The sequence below is a fragment of the Capra hircus genome, chromosome 5, assembly GCF_001704415.2.
Source record: "Capra hircus breed San Clemente chromosome 5, ASM170441v1, whole genome shotgun sequence".
NCBI lineage: Eukaryota > Metazoa > Chordata > Mammalia > Artiodactyla > Bovidae > Capra > Capra hircus.
Genome location: NC_030812.1, coordinates 27,350,323 through 27,372,226, shown reverse-complemented (window position 1 = coordinate 27,372,226; position 21,904 = coordinate 27,350,323). Strand labels below are relative to the sequence as shown.

Genomic DNA, 21,904 nt, shown 5'->3' with positions numbered 1-21,904 from the left:
CTATGCAAAGCTCACCAGGCGGCCGTTGCCACTGCTCTGGCCGCAGGGCGCGCACAGGCCGGTGCTCACCGCCAGGTTTCTGCTCCAGGGGGCGCTGCAGACGCTGCCCGTCACCGGCCGGGAGCCAGACATGCAGAGGTCCCCGCAGACGACCCCGCCGCGGGAGCTGCTGACACCTGCGGCGCGAAAAGGATGTGGCTCAGTCCTCGTGCAAGGCTGTCGTCAGTGGCTCCCGCCTGTTAGCCAGTCACCCCCCGCCCCCCCGCCATTCTCTTGCTCAGAGCCCTCTCCCTCCATTCTGTTCCTCTTCCCCCTCAAACACCATCATACCCGGACACTCCTTCCTGTAGGCCAACCTCAAGCATCCTAGAAAAACTGTTAGACCAGGCCCTCCCTATAGGCAGGAACAGCTATTTAAGTGAATACAATCATTCACTGCCACATCCCCCTCCTTCCTTTCAGGGTCTTAAGCTGTGGCCCCTTGAGGGCCTCCTGTCTTTGTAAATAAAGCTTTATTGAAACCTAATCACATCTGTTAAGTATTGCTATTGCTGTGGCTGCTTTCACATTACAACAAATAGAGCAGTTGAGCAGAGACCGCGTGACCCAGCAAGTCTAAAATATTTACTATTTGGCCATTTGGCAAAAAGTTTGCCCACCAGGAACCCCAGGCTCTTATTTCAGGACCCACAGTACAGATTACTTACAGACATTCAGAGCACTGATGCCTTCACACAACCTTGTGGGGAGAAGAAAGAGACAAAAATTAGTTGCGGAGAGCAGAACCAGCAAATTTCCTCCTCCAAATAATCTTGATGCAAATTAGATGTAAATAAGATGCAGACACGTTCCTGGCTGAACACAGGTTGGAGGGTGAAGAGACATCCTCTGCACACATGTGGGCCTCACCTCTGCTCCTCGCCCTCCAGCAGGCGCCTGTAGGTGGCGATCTCGATGTCCAAGTCCAGCTTGGAGTTCATCACCTCCTGTTACTCCTTGAGCAGGCAGGCCATGTTCTGCTTGGCCTTCTGCAGGGCCTCCTCCAGCCCTGCTAGCTTGCAGCTGGCATCGTTAAGGGCTGCCTCACCCTGCTGCTCAGCCTGGGTCACTGCAGCCTCCAGCTTGGAGTTCTGGGGGGGAGTGTAAGGTTATTAAGTCTCCTTTTGGACTTAGGGTCAGAGACCAGGTATCCATTGACTGTCAGGGGAAGAAGAGGCCTTACTGGTTTGTTAGCTCAGGGGTTGCAAATTAGTGCTCTTGGGGAATGTCGGCACAGTGTCCTTAACTTTTTGAAATTTAATGTATAAACCCACATTCCTGGCCTCTCTTGAAAAATCAGAGGATCTGGCCACACTGGGCCTGCTTTTCCATGGGGCCTGTCGCAGTTTGAGCTGGTGAGCTCTGCCCATTGTGCTTTCCAGTTTACCAAACCCTAGTGCCTTTGGTCGGAGAAGGCAGTGGCGCCCACTCCAGTACTCTTGCCTGGAAAATCCCATGGGCGGAGGAGCCTGGTGGGCTGCAGTCCATGGGGTTGCGAAGAGTCGGACACGACTGAGCGACTTCACTTTCACTCTTCACTTTCATGCGTTGGAGAAGGAAATGGCAACCCACTCCAGTGTTCTTGCCTTGAGAATCCCAGGGACGGGGGAGCCTGGTGGGCTGCCGTCTATGGGGTAGCGCAGAGTCGGACACGACTGAAGCAACTTAGCAGCAGCAGCAGCAGCAGTGCCTTTGGTACAGCCTGCTTCGCTCATTCACTAATCTCTGGGGACATCTCAGTGTGTGATCACTGACCTAAAGCAATGGGCCAGAGAGGTGAAATGGGCCCCTCAAATCACGTGATGAGCTAGTGGCAGGGCTGGTTAGAAAGCATAGGTTTCCGGCCCCTCAGACTGTGCTATTTCCCCTGCCTCATTTTGGCTCAGAGACCATGAAAGACCAGGTCATTCCATTCTCCTCCGTAGCCCTCCCCCCACAACCCACATTCAGGGGGAGTGGAGAATATTGTCTATGGAGGGGGACCTGCCTGAAGTTTCAAGTTGCTCCTTTTCCCTCACTTTGGCAAGGTGTCTGACTTCAATCTCCCTGCCTCAGGCCAACCCTGCTCTCTTTCTACACCGGAGGGTGGGCCAGGACCCTGTACCTGGCACTTGGCATTCTTGACCTTGGCCGTCAGCCTCTGGATCATGCAGTTCAGCTCGTGGATCTCCTCCTTGGTGTGGCGCAGGGTCTCCCCATGCTGGATCACCATGGCCTTGATCTCCTTACACTGGGGGGAAGCACAGATGCTCATGAAACACAGGATATGCCATCCGACTGAACTCCACAGCTTGCACATCTGCACCCCATCCCGAGAGCTGCCTGCCCTTCCCTTGCCCACCCAGACAAAGGTCAATGCTTTTTCAGCATCCCTCCCCACCCTGCTAATGCTTTCAGATTTAGCATCCCTGTTCTGGGAAGGGAGTGCCGGACCACTCACCTTGCTGTGGTACCAGGACTCAGCCTCGGCCCGGCTGCGACCGGCAGTGTCGTCATACTGAGCCTGGATCTAAGCCACAGTGCTGTGCATGTTCAGGTCCCGGCTGTTGTCCATCTTGACGATGACCGAGGTGTCTGAGATGTGGGTGTGGAGAACTTGGAGCTCCTGAGGGGAAGTGGGGGAGTGTTAAGAGCCCCTTGGACCATAGCCCCCTCCAGGCAGCCCGCTTTCTCACCTCCTTTCCTGTGCTCTGCCCCTGCTTCTTCCACAGCCTCACTGTCTGAAACCCCAAATCAAAAGTGGCATCTCCCCTTCAACCCTGGAAGCTCTCAGTGCTCCTCAGGACCAGAGTCCTGAGGCTGAGAGGAGTCCAGCGCTGAGGCCTGCTTACCTGACTTCAGTCAGGGCCTCCTGTCTTGATCCTTAGGATCTAGGACTAGAACTTGAAATTTGTGATAATTGTCACTACACTAACTGGGAGCACCAGCTTGTCTGGGCTTGGCAGATAAGACACGAAGCGATGCCTTTCACCTTCTGACAGTAAACCTGCCTCAACTCTGCCCTGTGTCCCCAAACCAAGAGTTTCAGGAGCCAAATGTTGGCAAGTACTTTCCAGTGTCTAACTGCCATGTTCCTTGGTGCCCAGCTGCCTTGTGGCCCCGCACCTCCTCATACATCTGCCGCAGGAAGTCAGTCTCCTGGGTCAGGGCTTCCACGTCGGCCTCCAGCTCTGACTTATGGAGGTAGGTGCCATCCACATCCTATGGGAGCAAGAGTCTCAGTGGGGAGACAGCACAGAGTTCTCCCCAGCAGGGAGGGCGCACTCCCTGGACCCTCCTTAGCTGCTCGTTCTGGTGCCTGGTGTCATGGTGTTAGTGAAGTCCTTTACTCATTTTGAGGGGTCAAGAGCAGGTCTGGGTGTCCCGGTGTTTCCAGGCATTCCCCTTGGTACTAGGATGGTCCCTCTAGAAGGCACTATCATGAAATGTAGGATCTGATGTAAAATAGCTCAGTTCTAATGCTGATCCACCTCTCCCCGCTCTGGAATGTTATGGAAAGAAATCTAGAGATGTGTGGTTAGAAGTCATCCCAGGGATCAACTCTGCTCCCAAACCAATGTGACTCGCCGCCCTCGGTGTTGCTGAGTCAAGTCCAAAGAGGTGAGAAGAAAACAGCTCTGTTCATGCCGGCATTTCCCAACTGTTGCTGGCCAAGGAGGGAGCCATCCCCAAGCATTCAGGTGCTCTTCTGTTCACAAAAATCTATGCAGTGCCCGTTTTCTGCCAGGCTCAGAGCAGGAGGAGGTGGGAGGCCATTGGGCAGATGGGAGTTAGCTTGGCTGGTGGAAGACTGCCCTGTTTGAAGCACTGTGCTCTGATGGCCAGAGCCACTCAGGGAGCACTGGGACATTTGGAGAAAGAAATAGGGGAGAGGTGGGCTGTGTGATTCTGGGGAAGTCACAGCTTCACTGAATCACAGAGTGCCCCCCTCCACCTTTGTCCACGGTTCTGAGTTGTGGGATGTGTATTCTGGGGCCACTCACCTTCTTCAGGGCCAAAAATTCATTCTCAGCAGTGGCCCTTAAGGCCACCTCCTCTTCATACCTGGGGACAAAAAGGGCACAAGTTTCAGTGGCTAGAGTTTCAATAGGCTGGGATTTGAAGAGAAGCAAAGAGAAGGAAGGCTCAGACTGCCGGCGACGGAATGAAACACCAACACTGCAGAGTGGTTTAAATCTTTATATTTTAACACTCGCTTCTTACAGCTGCTTTATTTTATATCCCTTGCACAACAACCTACAGGGCAAGCTGCCAAGCACTACGATTCAGAGACTATACAGTGCGCAGGCGCAGGGCGAGATAACCTTTACCTTGGCTTATTTACTGCAGCTAAGACTTTGTTTTGGGGAACTTTCTTATCAACTTAGAATCCGTTTTGTCCCAGGGTCTGTTCCTTTTGAGGAATCAGAGAAACATCCTTGTGTGCAAGCAATGTTCTTTTCCCACGGGAACAAACAGGATTCTTAGCTGAACATCTCGTTTGCCAGAATGTTCAGCCCTGGTTGAGAGTCTCGTTTGCAAGCACTTCTCAACCTTCTTTAAACCTAGTTCCCTATATCAGACAAACACATTCCAGGAACTGGATCTTTTGGACGTGGTCATGGAATCAAAAAGTGTCCATCCCTCTCCTGTGGGCACCCAAACCAGCCATGTCACCCACTGTTCTTCCTGTTTTAGAGGTAGGGTGGGTCCATGCACATTTTTATAGGCCTCCTTTCTGTCCCTGAAGCTAATTCCCTGGTGGTGGTGGCGGCACCCTCATCTAGCTCAGGTGCCCCCTTTCCTGTCCTCTTGACTTCTTATCCTTACCCCTCTTCAGGGCCCAACACAGCACCTGGAACATAGACAAATGTTTGATAAATCAAAATAAAATAAACACAGAATGATGAGGTGGCTGGAGAAGCACAGACTCGCCAATGTTTCCTCTCCCATCTCAGAAAAGAAAAAAATTTCCCCACAGGCTTTCTGTCACTCTCTACTTCCTATGGAAAGTTCTTCTAGGGGTCTAACCCAAATCTATCCTGCGTTGATCTCACCCCATTTCCTTTCTCCGCAGCCTCCTCCCCGATGCACTTACTTCTTCTTGTAGCCCTCCAGTGCCTCCTGTATGTGGTTGGACTGTGAGGCCAGCCTCCTGCTGTCAGCCTCCACATGCTCAGCCTCCCGCTTCAGCGTTTGGATGTAGCCCTCGTAAAGGGCCTCCAGGTTGCTCTCGCAGCACTCGCGGTCCTGGTGGAACTGCAGCTTGGTCTCCAGCAGCTTGTTCTGCTGTTCCAGGAAGCGAACCTGGTGGGGAGGTGGGAGAAACAGTGAGAGGAGCCAATAAGTCCAGCCCTCCTGCAAAAGCAGGCAGAGCTCCAGAGAACTGGAGCTCACAGCAAGGTGTGCAGAGGCAGAGGGTGGGTGGATGGCATCGTCCTTGCTGGGCTCTCCTGGCCTTAGGAGGCAGCTGGAGACTCCTTGTCTCCTGATTGCTTGCTCGAATCTGAGTGAGGGTCTGTCCAGTTGGGCCTGGCTGGGGTAAGTGAGACACTGACGGGCATATGGGTTGTGCTGGGTTGGTTTGGGGTGGAGAGAGATAGGGGTTGACAGTAGTGGCAATCAGGGAAGGTTTCCTGGAGGAAAGGAATGTAGAGGAGGGTTGAGAGGGTTAGAGTAGAGGAAAGCCTTTCAGTGTGGCCCTCACCAGTGCAGCGGAGCTCTGTCCTCAGTGGCCAGCCTGGGGCTTGAATGGATGGGCAGCCTGGGCAGGGCTTCCTAGCTGGGGAGGGAGGTTGGAGAGGGCAGTTTCTCACCAAGTAGGATGGCTGGGGTCTGAAGAGGCCTGGTGGAGGATGACACACACTCCTGCGTGAGGAGACACACACTCTTATGTGTCTGGAAGCCAAACAGGTAATGTTAAGGGGGAATGATTTTCAAAAATAGGGAGGGTGGGGCCTTAGGGAAGTAAAGCATGCAAACCTCTGCTGGAAATCATTCAAACTGGAAAGATGTGACGGCAGCAATCACTGTGACGCCAGAAAGGAATCAGCAAACGGGACCAGGCCCCCTGGTCTCCAGTTTTCCCCTTCTCAGATTTTTTTTAGCTGGATTTGGGACATTGTCTTGCCTTTCATAGGCCTGGTATCCTTTCATCCAACCTGATGAATGCAGCTAGGCAATCCCTGTGGAGCTCCCAGAAATGGAGAAAGGGGACTGCTGATATTATGTGGGATCATTTTACGGGGTCTTAGCTGGCAGGCCTCAAGCCATGGTGGTGAGTTGCTTGCCTGTCCTGATCCCTACGTTTCCTTTCAGAGTTGTGGCCAGCACACACACTGCACCTAGCGCAGCTTTGGGGCTGAGAGGGGAAGCCACCGGCCAGCATCACACAGAGAATCAGTGGAGAAACTGGACACAGAGCCCATGCTGCCTGCTCCTGGGCCAGGACCCTTTCTGCTCCACTCCGTGGCCACCTTTCCCAAGTGTGAGCTCCAGCACACTCAGGATAGAGTGCCTGCTGAAGTGAGCCAGCTCTCGCTCGAGAGGAGTGGGGGAGCTGGGCCCCCAAGCTTTGAGCCCTCTGGCCTCAGGGGCCTGGAGAGCCTGGAAGAGCCAGGCTTGGACTCCTGCTCTGCCACCCGCTCTCAGGGATTGTGGGTGGGGGCTGGGGCCGGTCCTGCCAGAACTCTCCATCTCCTTTCTCCTCTATGAGCACTCAGAGGGCTACTCTGGTGGCAGTGAGTCTCAAACATGAGCCCTTCACAGGCCAACTTCAGGATTTTGCCTGTTTTACTCATGATTTATCTACAAATGGATTTGTTTAGCATTTCACTAAACCCATAAATGGGGCTTAAAGGGGTAACTTTATATTAGCATCATAACTATAAAACCAGTATCACGAGGCATACATAAGAGGAAAACAGAAAGCATGAAATTCAGCTGAAACTGTTGCCCCGGACAGCTTTGAAGCTGAGGCTTGCTCTCTTTCATTAAAAGCATGAGTAGCAAGTATTAGAGGGATATTAAAGACATATTAATACCTAAATGAGATTTCCTCCATTTGATTTTAAGGATCAAATTAAATAAATAAATTAAAGAGATGAAATTTCTCATCAGGCGTTTCAATGTTATTTAATGATTCAATGGAACATCTGAAACTATCACATAAAATATCAACAGTCCTCATTCCCCATTTCCAGGAGAGTTCAGTTCAATCACTCAGTCGTGTCTGACTCTTTGCAACCCCATGGACTGCAGCACACCAGGCCTCCCTGTCCATCACCAACTCCCAGAGCTTGCTTAAACTCATGTCCATTGAGTTGGTGATGCTATCCAACCATCTCATCCTCTGTTGTCCCCTTCTCCTCCTGCCTTCAATCTTTCCCAGCAGGGTCTTTTCCAGTGAGTTAGTTCTTCACATCAGGTGGCCAAAGTATTGGAGCTTCAGTTTCAGCATCAGTCCTTCCAATGAATATTCAGGACTGATTTGCTTTAGGATGGACTGGTTGGATCTCCTTGCAGTCCAAGGGATTCTCAAGAGTCTTCTCCAACACCACAGTTCAAAAGCATCCGTTCTTCAGTGCTCAACTTTCTTTATAGTCCAACTCTCACATCCATATGTGACTACTGGAAAAACCATAGCTTTGACTAGATGGACCTTTGTTGGCAAAGTAATGTCTCTGCTTTTTAAAATGCCGTCTAGGTTGGTCATAGCTTTTCTTCCAAGGAGCAAGTATCTTTTAATTTCATGGCTGCAATCATCATCTGCAGTGATTTTGGAGCCCCCCAAAATAAAGTCTGTCACTGTTTCCATTGTTTCCCCATCTTTTTGCCATGAAGTGATGGGACTGGGTTCCAAGATCTTTGTTTTCTGAATGTTGAGTTTTAAGCAAACTTTTTCACTCTCCTCTTTCATTTTCATCAAGAGGCTCTTCAGTTCTTTGCTTTCTGCCATAAGGGTGGTGTCATCTGCATATCTCAGATTATTGATATTTCTCCCAGCAATCTTGATTCCAGCTTGTGCTTCATCCAGCCTGGCATTATGCATGATGTACTTTGCATATAAGTTAAATAAACATGTGACAGTATACAGCCTTGACACAGTCTTTCCCAATTTGGAACCAGTCTGTTGTTCCATGTCCAGTTCTAACTGTTGCTTCTTGATCTGCATACAAGTTTTTCAGAAGACAGGCAAAGTAGTCTGATACTCCCATCTCTTGAAGAATTTTCCACAGTTTGTTGTGATCCACACAGTCAAAGGCTTTGATGTAGTCAATAAAGCAGAAGTAGATGTTTTTCTGGAATTCTCTTGCTTTTTCAATGATCCAAAAGATTTGGCAATTTGATCTCTGGTTCCTCTGCCTTTTCTAAATCCAGCTTGAACATCTGGAAGTTCTCGTTTCAAGTACTGTTGAAACCTCACTTGGAGAATTTTGAGCATTACTTCACTAGTGTGTGAGATGAGTGCAATTGTATGGTAGTTTGAAGATTCTTTGGCATTGCCTTTCTTCTGGATTGGAATGAAAACTGAACTCTTCCAGTCCTGTGGCCACTGCTGAGTTTTCCAAATTTGTTGGCATATTGCGTGCATGACTTTCACAGCATCATCTTTTAGTGTTTGAAATAGCTCAACTGGAATTCTATCACCTCCACTAACTTGTTCTTAGTGATGCTTCCTAAGGCCCACTTGACTTCACACTCCACAATATCTGGCTCTAGGTGAGTGATCACACAATCGTGGTTATCTGTCTGGGTCATTAAGATATATTTTGTATAGTTCTTCTGTGTATTCTTGCTCTCCAAGCAAGAATACTGGAGTGGGTTGCCATTTCCTACTCCAGGGGATCTTGCCCACCCAGGGATTGAACCAGGGTCTTCTGCATTGCAGACAAATTCTTCACCACTGAGCCACCAGGAATGAACTTCCAGGGGAGACTAGCCTGTAAATTCTCAGGTCCTGCCAGGATGTCCAGGCTCAGGAAGGGTGGGATCTTGTCTATGGGGACCCTGCCTGTCTGGACAGAGGTTGTATATAGTAACAGTGCTGTAATCAGGAGCCCCTGCTCTAGACTCATCTCTCTGGTCTGTCTGTGCCCTGGAAGTGTGCCCATCTCCTCCATCAGCCTGGGGGCTCACTTGGACCACATATCTCCTGCACCCTGACTAACCCTTGAGTGCCCACCCAGGAAGGGAAGGTTCAGGAAGGGTGTGATCAAGGACACCCACCTTGTCGATGAAGGCAGCGAACCTGTTGTTGAGACACTTGATCTGCTCCTTCTCCTCGTGCTTCACGCACTGCGCATTGGGGTCGATCTCCAGGTTGAGGGGCGTGAGGAGGCTCTCATTGACTGACACGGTGGTGATGCAGGGAGGGCTGGGACCGCCCACGCCGCCGGAGCGGTACCCGAAGCTGCGGCCGCAGGAGCCGGCGCGGAAGCCCCCGCAGACGCTGCGGCTGCCGAAGCCCCCGGTGAGGCCGCGGTAACAGGAGATGCCGCGGTAGGGGGCGGCCGTGATGCAGCAGCGGCCGGGCCGGGGTCCGCAGGCGGAGACGCAGCTGAAGGCTCGGACCCCGCGGGGGATGCAGACGCGCGATGAGTGGCAGGACATGGTGCGTTGGCGGTGAGCGGCGGTGGCAGAGGGCAGCTGGACCCAGAAGCCCACCATGTGCCTTATATCGCGGCCCGCGGGCCGGAAGGGGGAGCGCGCGGCCCACTCGTTTATGAGCTTGGAGGTCGGGCTGCGAGCCTCTGCGAGCCGGAATTAAAGTGAACCGGGCCTCCCGGCTGCCTCCATAAAACGGCGTTCGCCTCCCGCCCGCGCGCGCTTTATGGGCCCGGGTAGCGCCGGCTCAGCTTCGCCGGCCGTGCGCTGCGGGCTTGGGGCCGGCCGCCCGCGGCCCTCGGCCGGGACTGCGCCGGGAAGCGCAGCGGCATTGGTTCCAGTCCCCAGCTGGGCAGCTAGGCACCCCCGGCCCCGCCAGCCTGGGCCGCCGCCCTGCGGGCTGGGCGGCTCTGGTCTTAGTTTCCTGTGCGGCTCTGCGAGGTCTCTGTGTGAGTGTGTGTGTGTGTTGTGTGTCTGTGTGTGTGTTGAAGGGGAGGCATCTTAGAGGTCAGTTCTGGAAATCCTTGTCACGATCTGGGACAGGTGAATAACCTGTTTCCTCATGTGCAAAATAGGGATTCTAACAGCACCTGCGGGGGCGCAATGGACCGGGTAACATTTAGGGCCCTCAGTTCAGTTCAGCTCAGTCGCTCAGTCGTGTCCGACTCTTTGCGACCCCATGAATCGCAGCACGCCAGGCCTCCCTGTCCATCGTCACCTCCCAGAGTTCACTCAGACTCACGTCCATCGAGTCCGTGATGCCATCCAGCCATCTCATCCTCTGTCATCCCCTTCTCCTCCTGCCCCCAATCCCTCCCAGCATCAGAGTCTTTTCCAATGAGTCAATGCTTCCCATGAGGTGGCCAAAGTACTGGAGTTTCAGCTTCAGCATCATTCCTTCCAAAGAAATCCGAGGGCTGATCTCCTTCAGAATGGACTGGTTGGATCTCCTTGCAGTCCAAGGGACTCTCAAGAGTCTTCTCCAACACCACAGTTCAAAAGCATCAATTCTTCGGCACTCAGCCTTCTTCACAGTCCAACTCTCACATGCATACATGACCTCAGGAAAAACCATAGCCTTGACTAGACAGAAATTAGTCGGCAAAGTAATGTCTCTGCTTTTGAATATGCTGTCTAGGTTGGCCATAACTTTTCTTCCAAGGAGTAAGCGTCTTTTAATTTCATGGCTGCAGTCACCATCTGCAGTAATTTTGGAGCCCCAAAAAATAAATTCTGACACTGTTTCCACTGTTTCCCCATCTATTTCCCATGAAGGGATGGGACCAGATGCCATGATCTTCGTTTTCTGAATGTTGAACTTTAAGCTAACTTTTTCACTCTCCTGTTTCACTTTCATCAAGAGGCTTTTTAGTTCCTCTTCACTTTCTGCCATAAGGGTGGTGTCATCTGCATATCTGAGGTCATTGATATTTCTCCTGACAATCTTGATTCCAGCTTGTGTTTCTTCCAGTCCAGCGTTTCTCATGATGTACTCTGCATATAAGTTAAATAAGCAGGGTGACAATATACAGCGTTGACGTACTCCTTTTCCTATTTGGAACCATTCTGTTGTTCCATGTCCAGTTCTAACTGTTGCTTCCTGACCTGCATACAGATTTCTCAAGAGGCAGGTCAGGTGGTCTGGTATTCCCATCTCTCTCAGAATTGTCCACAGTTTGTTGTGATCCACACAGTCAAAGGCTTTGGCATAGTTAATAAAGCAGAAATAGATGTTTTTCTGGAACTCTCTTGCTTTTTCCATTTAGGGCCGTGCTTAGCTCTTAATAAGAGCTCCATAAATGTTAGTTTGTTCTGTTTATTCTATTATTAATTTGCCATTCATCCTGTTTCCCCGGGACAAAAACTCTCTCTCCTCTCTTTGTCAGAACTCAGCTCATAGCTCCTCACCCAGTAAGGTCAGATCCTCCACCCCTACCCCTCATACCTCTCTCCACTCTACTGGCGAGGAGAAAGGGAATTTACATTTATGGAGTACCTACAATGTGTGGGCTTCCTGGGTGGCTCAGACAGTAAAGCGGCTGTCTACGATGCGGGAGACCTGGGTTCGATCCCTGGGTTGGGAAGATCTCCTGGAGGAGGGCATGGCAACCCACTCCAGTGTTCTTGCTTGGAGAATCCCATGAACAGAGGAGCCTGGTGGGGTACAGTCCGTGAGGTCAGAAAGAGCAGGAGAGGACTGAAGCGACTGTGTACACACTCACATACAATGTGTGAGGAATTTACCTGCATTATTTCATCTAACCCCCAGGGCATTCTTCTGAGGTCAGAATTACTGTGCCCATTTACTTGATTAGGAAGGTGAACTCAGAGTGAACCAGTGGCTTATTTACAATCAAGCACGGGGGCTTCCCCGGTGGCTCAGTGGTAAAGAATCCGCCTGCCAACGCAGGAGACACGGGCTTGATCTCTGGTCTGGGAAGATCCCACATGCTGTGAGGCAACTAAGCCTGCGCGCCACAACTGTTGAATCTGTGCTCTAGAGCCCGAGAGCCACAACTACTGAGCTTACTTGCTGCAGCTAGAGAGTAGCCCCCGCCCTCCACAACTAGAGAAAGGCCCTCACGGCAACAAGGACCCAGCATAGTCAGAAACAAATAAATAAAAATAATGATTAAAAAAAAAAAAACAAGGTAAAAGCACAGAAGGGTCCATCAAGGGGCAAAGTCAGAATCTGGAAGGAGGCTCCCAGCCCTCTGCCAAGAATCAAAGGTCTGAGTCTTCAGGACTGAAGCAGGAGCCCAGACTGCTAGGCTTTGGGGTCTTAGAGAAATCAGATCCAAAGTCCGATCCAAAGCCTTCTCCTCAACTGATGCTTGCTCATGGCCACCAACCCTAGAAGGCTACAAGCCGTCATAATGGTAGTTAATTATGTGTCCAATTATGGACAGAGGAAACCAGAGTGTGAACTCAGCAGCTTGCATTAAAGAGAAATACGCAAATCATCTTTGGCTTCCTTTGCCTTTAAATATGACCTGTTATTATGCAAGGGGGTAATTAAATCCTGGAACAGCAGGGGTCACCCTGGCCAGCCATGCCTGGCGTCCTATTTCTAGGGAGTGCCTCGCTGCCCTCTTTGCTGTCTTTCCCAGTTCTCTTGTGGGCCTGAATCCCTTTGGTCCAGCTTTGATTTTGCAGGGATTTCAGTGTAACCTTAGTGCCATCCTCTGTAGAAGATGGAGCCCACCTCCAGTGTCTGTGCTTCTGCTTCCAGCTCCAGCTGTGTGACTAATGGCTTCAGGATTATGAATTTCTACTCCAGTTTTCTTCTTTTAAAAGTTATTTATTTTTGGCTCTGCTGGCTCTTCGTCACTGTGCGAATTCTTGTCTAGTTGTGGAGAGAGGGGCTACTCTTTAGTTGCAGCAAGTGGGCTCAGTAGTTTGTGGCACACGGGCTTAGTTGCTCTGCATGTGGGATCTTTCTGGACCAGGGACTGAACCTGTGTCTCCTGCATTGGCAGGTCGGTTCTTTACCACTGAGCCACCTGGGAAGCCCTCTACTCCAATTTTCTTTAGGGAATAAATTGGTATTGAAGAAGTCTTCCCTTGGTATCTCCCTCACAAGAGGAAATGGACTTACCCCAAAGTATTTAATTTCCTTAATTTAAAGATTTAAATTAGACTTACAGAAGCACTTTCATGATGCTTGCTTGGATCTCCTTCTGCATTTTGGTGGATGGATGGAGCAGATTTTCCATGCTATCACAATCAATGAGGAGGTTGATAATCAGCTTTTTTTTAACACTGATAATTAAGAGCATTTAAAGTCCCAAGAGACCAGAGGGCTGCAGGCTGAGTTGTGCTCTCTAACATGACTGGAAGGATGGAAATGATAGGTTTGACAACTAAAGCACAGTGGTCCCCCAGGTGTCAGTACCAATCCCTGACCCAGCTCCAATTTCTGATACATTCAAGGACAGACTTCCCCATAAAGACAGTTGGCGGTCACAGCGATGGGGAAGAGGGGGACTGCTCCATTTTCAGCCAGATCTTCTAGAAATTCATCCCTTGCCCCCTTTATCTCCAACCCACCAGTCAACTGATGGAAAGCTAACTCTCTGTCTTGGTGTTGTGTCTCTTCTTTACCCCCACCATAGGCCCCTGGAGCCGATACAAGGCGGGGAGCAAATAGATACCCAACGGGAGCCAGGCTCAGAGTTGGAAGGAGTCTGCAGTCCCCACGGAGGGCAGGCACACACAAAGGACTTTAATACAAGGCTGCAGGGGGTCTGACTCTAATGCCAGGGTACTCGCTGGGAGAGTCAGCCTCCAGCGTCTTGGGGCCAGAGGTCAGGGCATGGTCTTACAGGAAATGACAGCTTGGTTGGGGATGAAGAACACTGAGAAGAGCTGGATGTACAGAGAAGAGAGAGGAGAGGAGGGTTCAGGCAGAGGGAACCGTGTAAGCAAAGACACAAATCGAGGGAGGCCAGAGGATGTGGGAGGAAGAGTTGGCAGCAAGTCCACTTTGGTTGGAAAACGGGGGATGGATGAGGTTAGGGGGAAAGGAGGCAGGGGGATGGTGAATATGGTGGGTGGATAAGGTGGGCTTAGACTGTCAAGCTGAGTGTGAGAGGTAGTTGACCGGGAGAAGGCCATATTCACCGTGTGTGAGCAAATGGGATGTGGGGATAGTACATGGAGGGTGTGTGTGTGTGTGTCTACTTTTGGCAACCCAAGGCATCCTTATGAAACATCTTGAGCATCAGCATGCCCAGTTCAGAGACACACTTCTTTTTTCTCCATGGAATAATGGTCAAAGTGACTCTGGAATCAGACATACCTGGGTTCAAGCCTGGGCTCTGCACCTTGCAATCTGGATGAAGATTCCATAACCTCCCTGAGCCTCAGTTTCCTTTGTATCTAGAATGAAGATAATAAAACGTATCTGGAGATGTGATATGGATAAAGTGAGTGTATATGTAAAGCATTAATACAATGCCTGGTCCATAGTATGTGGTCAATAAATATCAGCTGTTATCATTATTGTTGTTATTATTTTTTCCCCTCTATGGCCCATTGGTTGCCCCAGGTACCTTCCCTTCCAACCATCCCGGCCTCCCCACTCTCCTCACCCCCACCCTGGGCCTGCCTTGTCTTCCAGGTCTGGGAGCTGGGGCCTCCTGCCCATTGAAGTTTCTTAGAATGGATCCCAGGTCCCACCACTCAGTCCAGGCTCAGAGCTTATTGGAGAAGCTCTTCTGAAAATGCCCAAGAAAACAGGGAGGCCTTTGAAAGAGACTGTCTGGGGAGTGTGGCCTTGCACTTAAGGTCTAGTTGAGGGAGACATTCTGTGTTAGATGTGGGTGAGGAATCTTGAAGGCACACAAAGAGGGATGGAGGTGGGTGGACAGAATGGGTTTTAGGGATTCAGATACTGAACTCTCACACCACACTGCTCACACATACCTACCCACTTCATGGATCCCCCAGCATGAAGTGGCTGAACAAATACTTTTTTGGTTGTGTGACTGGCTTTTCTATGTCTTGGTGGGAGTAAACACAATTTCCTTCTGGGCATGCCAAGGGTCAAGTGTCATAGGTTGCCCTGAAGAGTTGGCCCCCAAGACCCTACCTGTGAAGCCCCTGGAAGGCTCTTGCTCTCAAAGCTGTCAGGGTCCACCCCCACCTTCCCACCCTAGGCTGGCCCACCCTTTGTCCCTGGTCTTAGTTAATCTTGTGGCCCAAACTAAAAGTCAGAGGTTATGAGTCCAGCTGACCTGAAAACCATCATCCCAACCTGGCTTCTCTTTCTCTCAATTATCTTGCAAAATGCAGAGTCCCCAGACCTTGGTTGACCTAGGCTCCTTGGCACCCTCAGGCCCTGAACTATGGAAAAAATTCTGCCAAGGCTTCAGAGTTGCCTGAGTGTAGGATTTTCCAAAGCCAATATAATATCATCTTGATGATATTATCCCAGGAGAGGAGAAACGACTGAGAAATTCCCCAAGCCCATAAAGGTGACAAGAAAGTTGCTCCATGTGGTGACATAGACAGCGCCGGGTGTCTGGCTTTATAAAAGGCACGGACAGCGAGGGAGAGCTCAGAACCCTTCTCCTCTTCCTCTGGCTTCATCTCCTCCAGCCTTGACTCACTATGACCTGTGGATCGGCTTGCTTTAGCTCCCGCAGTGGAGGCCGCAATTCCAGCTCCTCTGTGACCACTCAAAGGTACTGTCCTGGTCGCACCTTCAGCTGCGTCTCGGCCGGCGGATCCAGGCCCAGCCGCTGCTGCGTCACGGCTGCTCCTTACCGCGGTGTCTCCTGTTACCGTGGTCTCACCGGGGGCTTCAGCAGTCGCAGTGTCTGCGGGGGCTCCCGTGCTGGTTCCAGCAGCCACAGCTTTGGGTACCGCTCTGGCGGCTCCAGCCCTCCCTGCATCACCTCCGTGTCAGTCAACCAGAGCCTCCTCAAGCCCCTCAACCTGGAGATCGACCACAATGCACAGCGCGTAAAGAACCAGGAGAAGGAGCAGATCAAGAGCCTCAATAGCAAGTTTGCTGCCTTCATTGACAAGGTGGGTGTCCTTGATCACACCCTTCCTGAACCTTCTTTCCTGGGTAGGCACTGAAGGGTTAGTCAGGGGGCAGGAGAGATGTGGATTGATGGAGGAGATGGACACATTTCCAGGGCACAGACAGACTAAAGAGAAGTGAGCATAGAGCAGGGGCTCCTGGTATGATAGCACTGTTACAGTGTACAAGAGAGACAAGAACAGGCTTGGAACTGCATGTCAGAGGGAGGCGGACACAGACCCCTGTCCCCCATGGGACACATATGAAATTTACATCAGAAATAGAAACAGAAGAAAAAAAGAAATAGAAATAGGACTATAGGGTCATCCTTGCGGATGCCTGGAATGCTTAGTTGTCCCCCACCAATCTCTCTCTCCGCACCCCTGCCCCACACTCACTCACTCACACTCTCACACTGAACTCTAGGGCCAGCTGAGGCTTCCCCAGCAATGTTCACTTCAGACAGGAGTGGGCCAGCAGGAGACCTAACTGGGGAAGGTTTCTCAGGGGAAGGCTTGGTCATTTGGGAGGGGATTCTGATCCTTGGCACAGTGAAGCCAGGGATGAAAAAGGACTTTCCCGCTTGATCATGGATACTTGGACTCAGATCTGCAGCCATCTCAGTGACAGAGATCCTCATGTATGTGTTGTGGTGGGATGGGGAAAGGAATGGGTGGAAGTTTTGGGGGATGGATCCTGCAGGATGGTGGAATTACGGCTGTCTGGGTGACTATTCCTCTGGGTGGCAGGTGCGCTTCCTGGAGCAGCAGAACAAGCTGCTGGAGACCAAGTGGCAATTGTACCAGAACCAGCGCTGCTGTGAGAGCAACCTGGGGCCCCTGTTCAATGGCTACATCGAGACACTGAGGCGGGAGGCTGAGCGTGTGGAGGCCGACACCGGGAGGCTGGCCTCAGAGCTCAACCACGTGCAGGAGGTGCTGGAGGGCTACAAGAAGAAGTGAGTGCATTTGGGAAGGTCCACTTCTCTCAGAAGGGCTGACATGATACAACAATCAGGGAACCACTGAGCACACTGGCCTTAGAAACTTCTTTCTTCATTAACCCGCTTTTTGCTTTTGTCAGCTTTAAAGGCAGTGACAGGAAGACACATGAAAAGAAGAGAAGCTGAAATGTCAGCAAAGAATCTTTTTCTATCACATTATGAACTTCTTAGGATAGGGACCATATCCCTCTTCATTCATCCATCCATCCATCCATCCATCCACTGACCCATCCCATAGACCTGTTCTGAACACTTACTCTTTGGCCTTACTGTCCTAGGTACTGGAGGTACAAAGAAATGTCACTATGTCTTCTCCACTGCTCACAGTCACTGGTTCCAGCTACTAGTTCCATCCCCCTTTCCAGGCAGTTTATTATACTTGAGTAATAACAAAACCAATATCTTTAAAGTGAATCATGTCTAAGTTAGAGAAATGTGTAATTAGGGATATGGGTGAGAGGGATGTTTCGGATATCCTTGGGGGTGGATGTGATGGGTCAGGTTGGGCCCTCCTTTCCATTACTAGCTAAATCTCTTGTTTCAAATTACCTTCCCTTGTGGAGGTATGAAGAGGAGGTCGCCCTGAAGACCACGGCAGAGAATGAGTTTGTCAAAATCAAGCAGGTGAGTCGGTCTGCTTGTGGGATAGTTGCCTGGGAGTCTGGTAGTCCTCAGGGCATCGGTTTGCCCTTGTTCAGTTAATAAACTTATATTTTATTCCAACCAATAGAAGGGCATTTCCCTTCTCACACTCTGGGAGATCTACAGGGCAGGAATTCTCTGGCTCTTCCTTTATAGGGTGGCCCAGAGAGATGGAAGGACTTTCTAAAGTCACACAGGACATTTTGCTAGAATTGGTGGGAGACCTTAGTTCCCTTATTCTTGACTTACTGATCTATGCCTAAGACTTGCTTTGCAGGGCTGGGGATGGGGTTGGGGGAAGTGGAGCCCCCCTGGAAAGCCTCTGCAATGACCAGGGACTGCTGTGTGTTTGTATCTCCAGGAGGTTAACCATGTCTATGTGCGCAAGGGAGATCTGGAGGCCAACGCACAAAGCCTGGTAGAGGAGGTGGGCTTCCTGAAGACCCTGTATGAAGAGGTGAGCACCAGCAGAGAGGACATTACTCAGCCCTCCTGATTCCCAGGCCGGCCTGTGTACAGAGGAAATAGACGGGAGTGCCTGTAGGCGTGAGGGTTTTGGAAATTGTGGGCTTGTGTGTGTGTGTGTGTGTGTGTGTGTGTGTGTGTGTGTGTGTGTGTAAAGGTGGAATGTGAACTCTGTTCTACTTGGCTCTGGATGATGTATGTAATGTGAATGACTCTTGGCCCCTCAGGAGTTGAGAGTCATTCAAGCCCACATCTCAGACACCTCGGTCATCGTCAAGATGGACAATAGCAGGTACCTGAACATGGACAGCATTATCGCCGAGATCAAGGCTCACTATGATGAAATCGCCAGCCGTAGCCGGGCCGAGGCTGAGAGCTGGTACCGCAGCAAGGTGAGTGGTCCAGGACACCTGCCTCCTAGACATGGCGCTGGGAGGGATTCAAGGCATTTATTAAAAAAGGCTACTTTTGTCTGGGGATTCTGATCCTTAGGGACGGTAGATAAAGTATTGACATCTCTCAGGTTGGGGTAGAAAGGCAGGGCTGCCATGTGTGGTTGCACAGGCTGAGCCATGGACAACCTGCAAATCATCTATGTTGTCCTGAATGTGTGGGAGGTCCCATCCTGAGTTTCATGAGCCTCTCTGCTTCCTCTCCCAGTATGAAGAGATCAAGGCCACAGTGAATCGGCATGGGGAGACTCTGCGCCGCACCAAGGAGGAGATCAGTGAGCTCAACCGCCTGATCCAGAGGCTGACAGCTGAGATTGAAAATGCTAAGAGCCAGGTAGGATTTTTTTGAGGCCCACCCAGCGTCCCACTGGCAGTGTGTGTGCCCAGTTGGATCTCACCATTCACTCTCCAACCCATTTGTTTGACTTGAGTCCTAGGTTATGGCCCTTCTGGGAGCCCCAGTTGATGAAGGGGAGAGGTCTGTTTCTGGGGTGATCTCATCTGGGTAGAGAGACTAGACACATCCAGGAAATGGACACAGAGACTCAGAGGCCATAACCCACCTTGTTCTCTCCTGGGCCCTTAGAACTCCAAGCTGGAGGCCGCAGTGACCCAGGCGGAGCAGCAGGGCGAGGCGGCCCTTAATGATGCCCGGGGCAAGCTGGCGGGGCTGGAGAAAGCCCTGCAGAACGCCAAGCAGGACATGGCCAGCCTGCTCAAGCAGTACCAGGAGGTGATGAGCTCCAAGCTGGGCCTGGACATCGAGATCGCCACCTACAGGCGCCTGCTGGAGGGCGAGGAGCAGAGGTGGGTACAGTCTGCACAGCTGGGGCCTCAATTGCAGAGACCTGGCCCATTTTTTTTTTCCCTCTACTACTTCCCCATTCCTTCTTCTGCTCACATCTTGGAACCCTTTCTGGCTCCCTCTCTGCTCCGAGGAGAGGCTGAGAACAGTCTCAGTTGACCCCACTGTCTGATTTCCAACGGGCTCCTACATCATTTGGTTGGGGACAATAGTTTGCTGGTTCTCTGAGGGAATAAAAAGTCTATGATGTATAACATTTGCATATTCTAGTGGTATAAATACTTCTATCATGGCTGGGCTCAAGCTACCACTGTGAATTCATGCAGAGTTGGCTAGAAATGTACAGAACAGTATCTGTGAACTAACTGGTAGGAGCTGGTGCCAGAACACCCTTGCTTAAGGGACAGGATAAAAATGGCCTCAAACTGAAAGGGCAAATAGAAAAATACATTTCGATTAGAGAGATGAAAAGCTTGTGGCCCAGGGAGACTGGGTTGTTCGGGATGGTAGAGCCAGTCAGTAGGAGTGGGGTAGGCAGTCTGAAGCTAGAGTCCTGAGGGCAGTCCCACTGCATTTGAGTAGGACCCTCTTCCTAGAGGGACCTGAGAGATCCTGCCCCTTGTGTTCTCTTGAAACAGAGCTGGGGAGATGCTGAGCCTCAAGGGGTGCTGGACCCCAGACCTTCTCTGACCTTCCGGGGAGGGACTTGGGTGGCTCCTTAGGTGGCTGGGTTCAGAGTGGGTGACCATGTGACTTCTGGGATCGCTGTCCGAAACTAATACCCAGTCCTTATGCTCTTTTCTCTCCCACATCAGGCTGTGTGAAGGCATCAGTGCTGTGAATGTCAGTGAGTAATTTGGGCCCTGAAGGGGAGACACTGAAGTGAGACGGTGGGAGTCTTAGCTCTGAGGGTGAAAAGACCCAGGAAGAAGAGTTCCATTCATTCCAACCACACAGTTACAAAGGGGGAGCTGGTTGACAGGTTACGAGTGGAATAATACTTCACCCCACGCCTGTTAGAGTGCCAGTCTTATTTTCCCCATCACAGGAAGCTCTGACTTTTTCCTTGTCCAAACACTTGTCCATACTCCAGTTGTCTTGTTCCGGATCAAGACAGGTATTTTATCAGCGTGGTTGTCCCCATGGAGGTCTTCCTGGAATCAGCTACAGAAGAATAGATTAAGAAAGACTGAGGTCATTCTCGTCCAGTGAGGATGGGAGTCCTGAGACCACACGGGAGTTCAGATTGTCTTTCTCCCTGGAGATGTGGATGATCCAGAGACATCCTACTGGGTGTTAGGGAGGGAGTTGTGCTTGGGGCCAGCTCCCCACCACCCCTGAAGGTTCTGACTCACTGTTATTGTCTCTGTGCAGGTGTGAGCAGCTCCCGGGGTGGAGTTGTATGTGGTGATCTCTCAGGCACCCGTACCTGTGGCATCAGTTCCTATGGGGTGGGAGCCTGTGGCAGCAGCTATAAGAAGTGTTGAGTTGGCAAGACTTGAGGAGGCACCCAAGCCCCAGCCCATCTCACCCTCTCCGAGCCTCCCAGCTGGCCTGTCTGCCCAACCCTACCATGTGCAACCCATCATTCTGACACACCTTCTCTACTGTCCACCTTTCAATTCTTGTGTGGGAAACCCTTCCTCCCCTCCTTGTCTCCTGCTTGCCTCTGGCTGAGAAAGGCTGCTGGGAGGAGTGATCCATGGATGAAGTCTATTTGAGGATTCTGGGCACTCTGATCCCATGAAGAGGACGACACCTAAGTCCCCCTCCCACCTTTCTTTCCCTTGCATTCTTGAATGTTCATCATTCCCTTTCCCAAATCTTGTTTCCTCCTTGCTAACTGTGCTTAGAATAAAGTAATCTAGTTGCCGTCATATGTGTGCATTTTTCTGTCCATTATTCCAGGCCTGGAACAGGTGGGTGGGATCTCCAGGAAGCGGAGGGGGTGGGGTGGGGGACGGAGAGGTGGGCCTGCTGCTGGGCCTTGCTACTGTGTGCTCAGGGCTGGGGACCTTGAGGAGGGGTGCTCTGATGGCTCAGGGCTCTCTGAGGTAATTCTCTAGTGCTAGGAAGTGTCTGACACAGTGCTGGCTTATAGTAGGCACTGAGCAATGTTGAGAGAATGAATGAGTTCATCTCTGAGGTTTCTGATTGACCACGGGCACCTCCACGTGAATGTTACACTCATAATTGAAATTCAAGCAGGCTTAAAAACATCTCATCATTTTTCCCATCTACAGATGGCCCATTCATCAACTTTCCTTCTTTCTATTAGTTCTTTCTAATATCTCCAGCTTAAGACTCTTTGACACCTATTTTCCTTATCTAATGAGTCACCAAGCTTTGTGAATTGTTTTCTCTGAAGAATGCCACCAGCA

At 51.0% G+C, this 21,904-nt stretch overlaps 1 protein-coding gene and 1 pseudogene across 1 annotated transcript; one reads left to right on the top strand and one right to left on the bottom strand.

Annotated features, from left to right (window-relative positions):
- Positions 1-9,948, bottom strand: LOC108636095 (annotated as a pseudogene).
- Positions 15,401-21,391, top strand: LOC102185150 (keratin, type II cuticular Hb1). Its single transcript, XM_005679941.3, has 9 exons — positions 15,401-16,158; positions 16,906-17,114; positions 17,723-17,783; positions 18,163-18,258; positions 18,494-18,658; positions 18,927-19,052; positions 19,305-19,525; positions 20,339-20,370; positions 20,898-21,391. Exons 1-9 carry the CDS (start codon positions 15,739-15,741, stop codon positions 21,008-21,010), a joined length of 1,443 nt encoding a protein of 480 aa, XP_005679998.1. The 5' UTR covers positions 15,401-15,738; the 3' UTR covers positions 21,011-21,391.

Coding starts and splice junctions, on each gene's coding strand:
- LOC102185150 (XM_005679941.3), top strand. CDS start 15,739: ATGACCTGTGGATCGGCTTGCTTTAGCTCCCGCAGTGGAGGCCGCAAT. Junction 18,259..18,493: donor TGAAGACCCTGTATGAAGAG/GTGAGCACCAGC, acceptor TTGGCCCCTCAG/GAGTTGAGAGTCATTCAAGC. Junction 20,371..20,897: donor CATCAGTGCTGTGAATGTCA/GTGAGTAATTTG, acceptor GTCTCTGTGCAG/GTGTGAGCAGCTCCCGGGGT.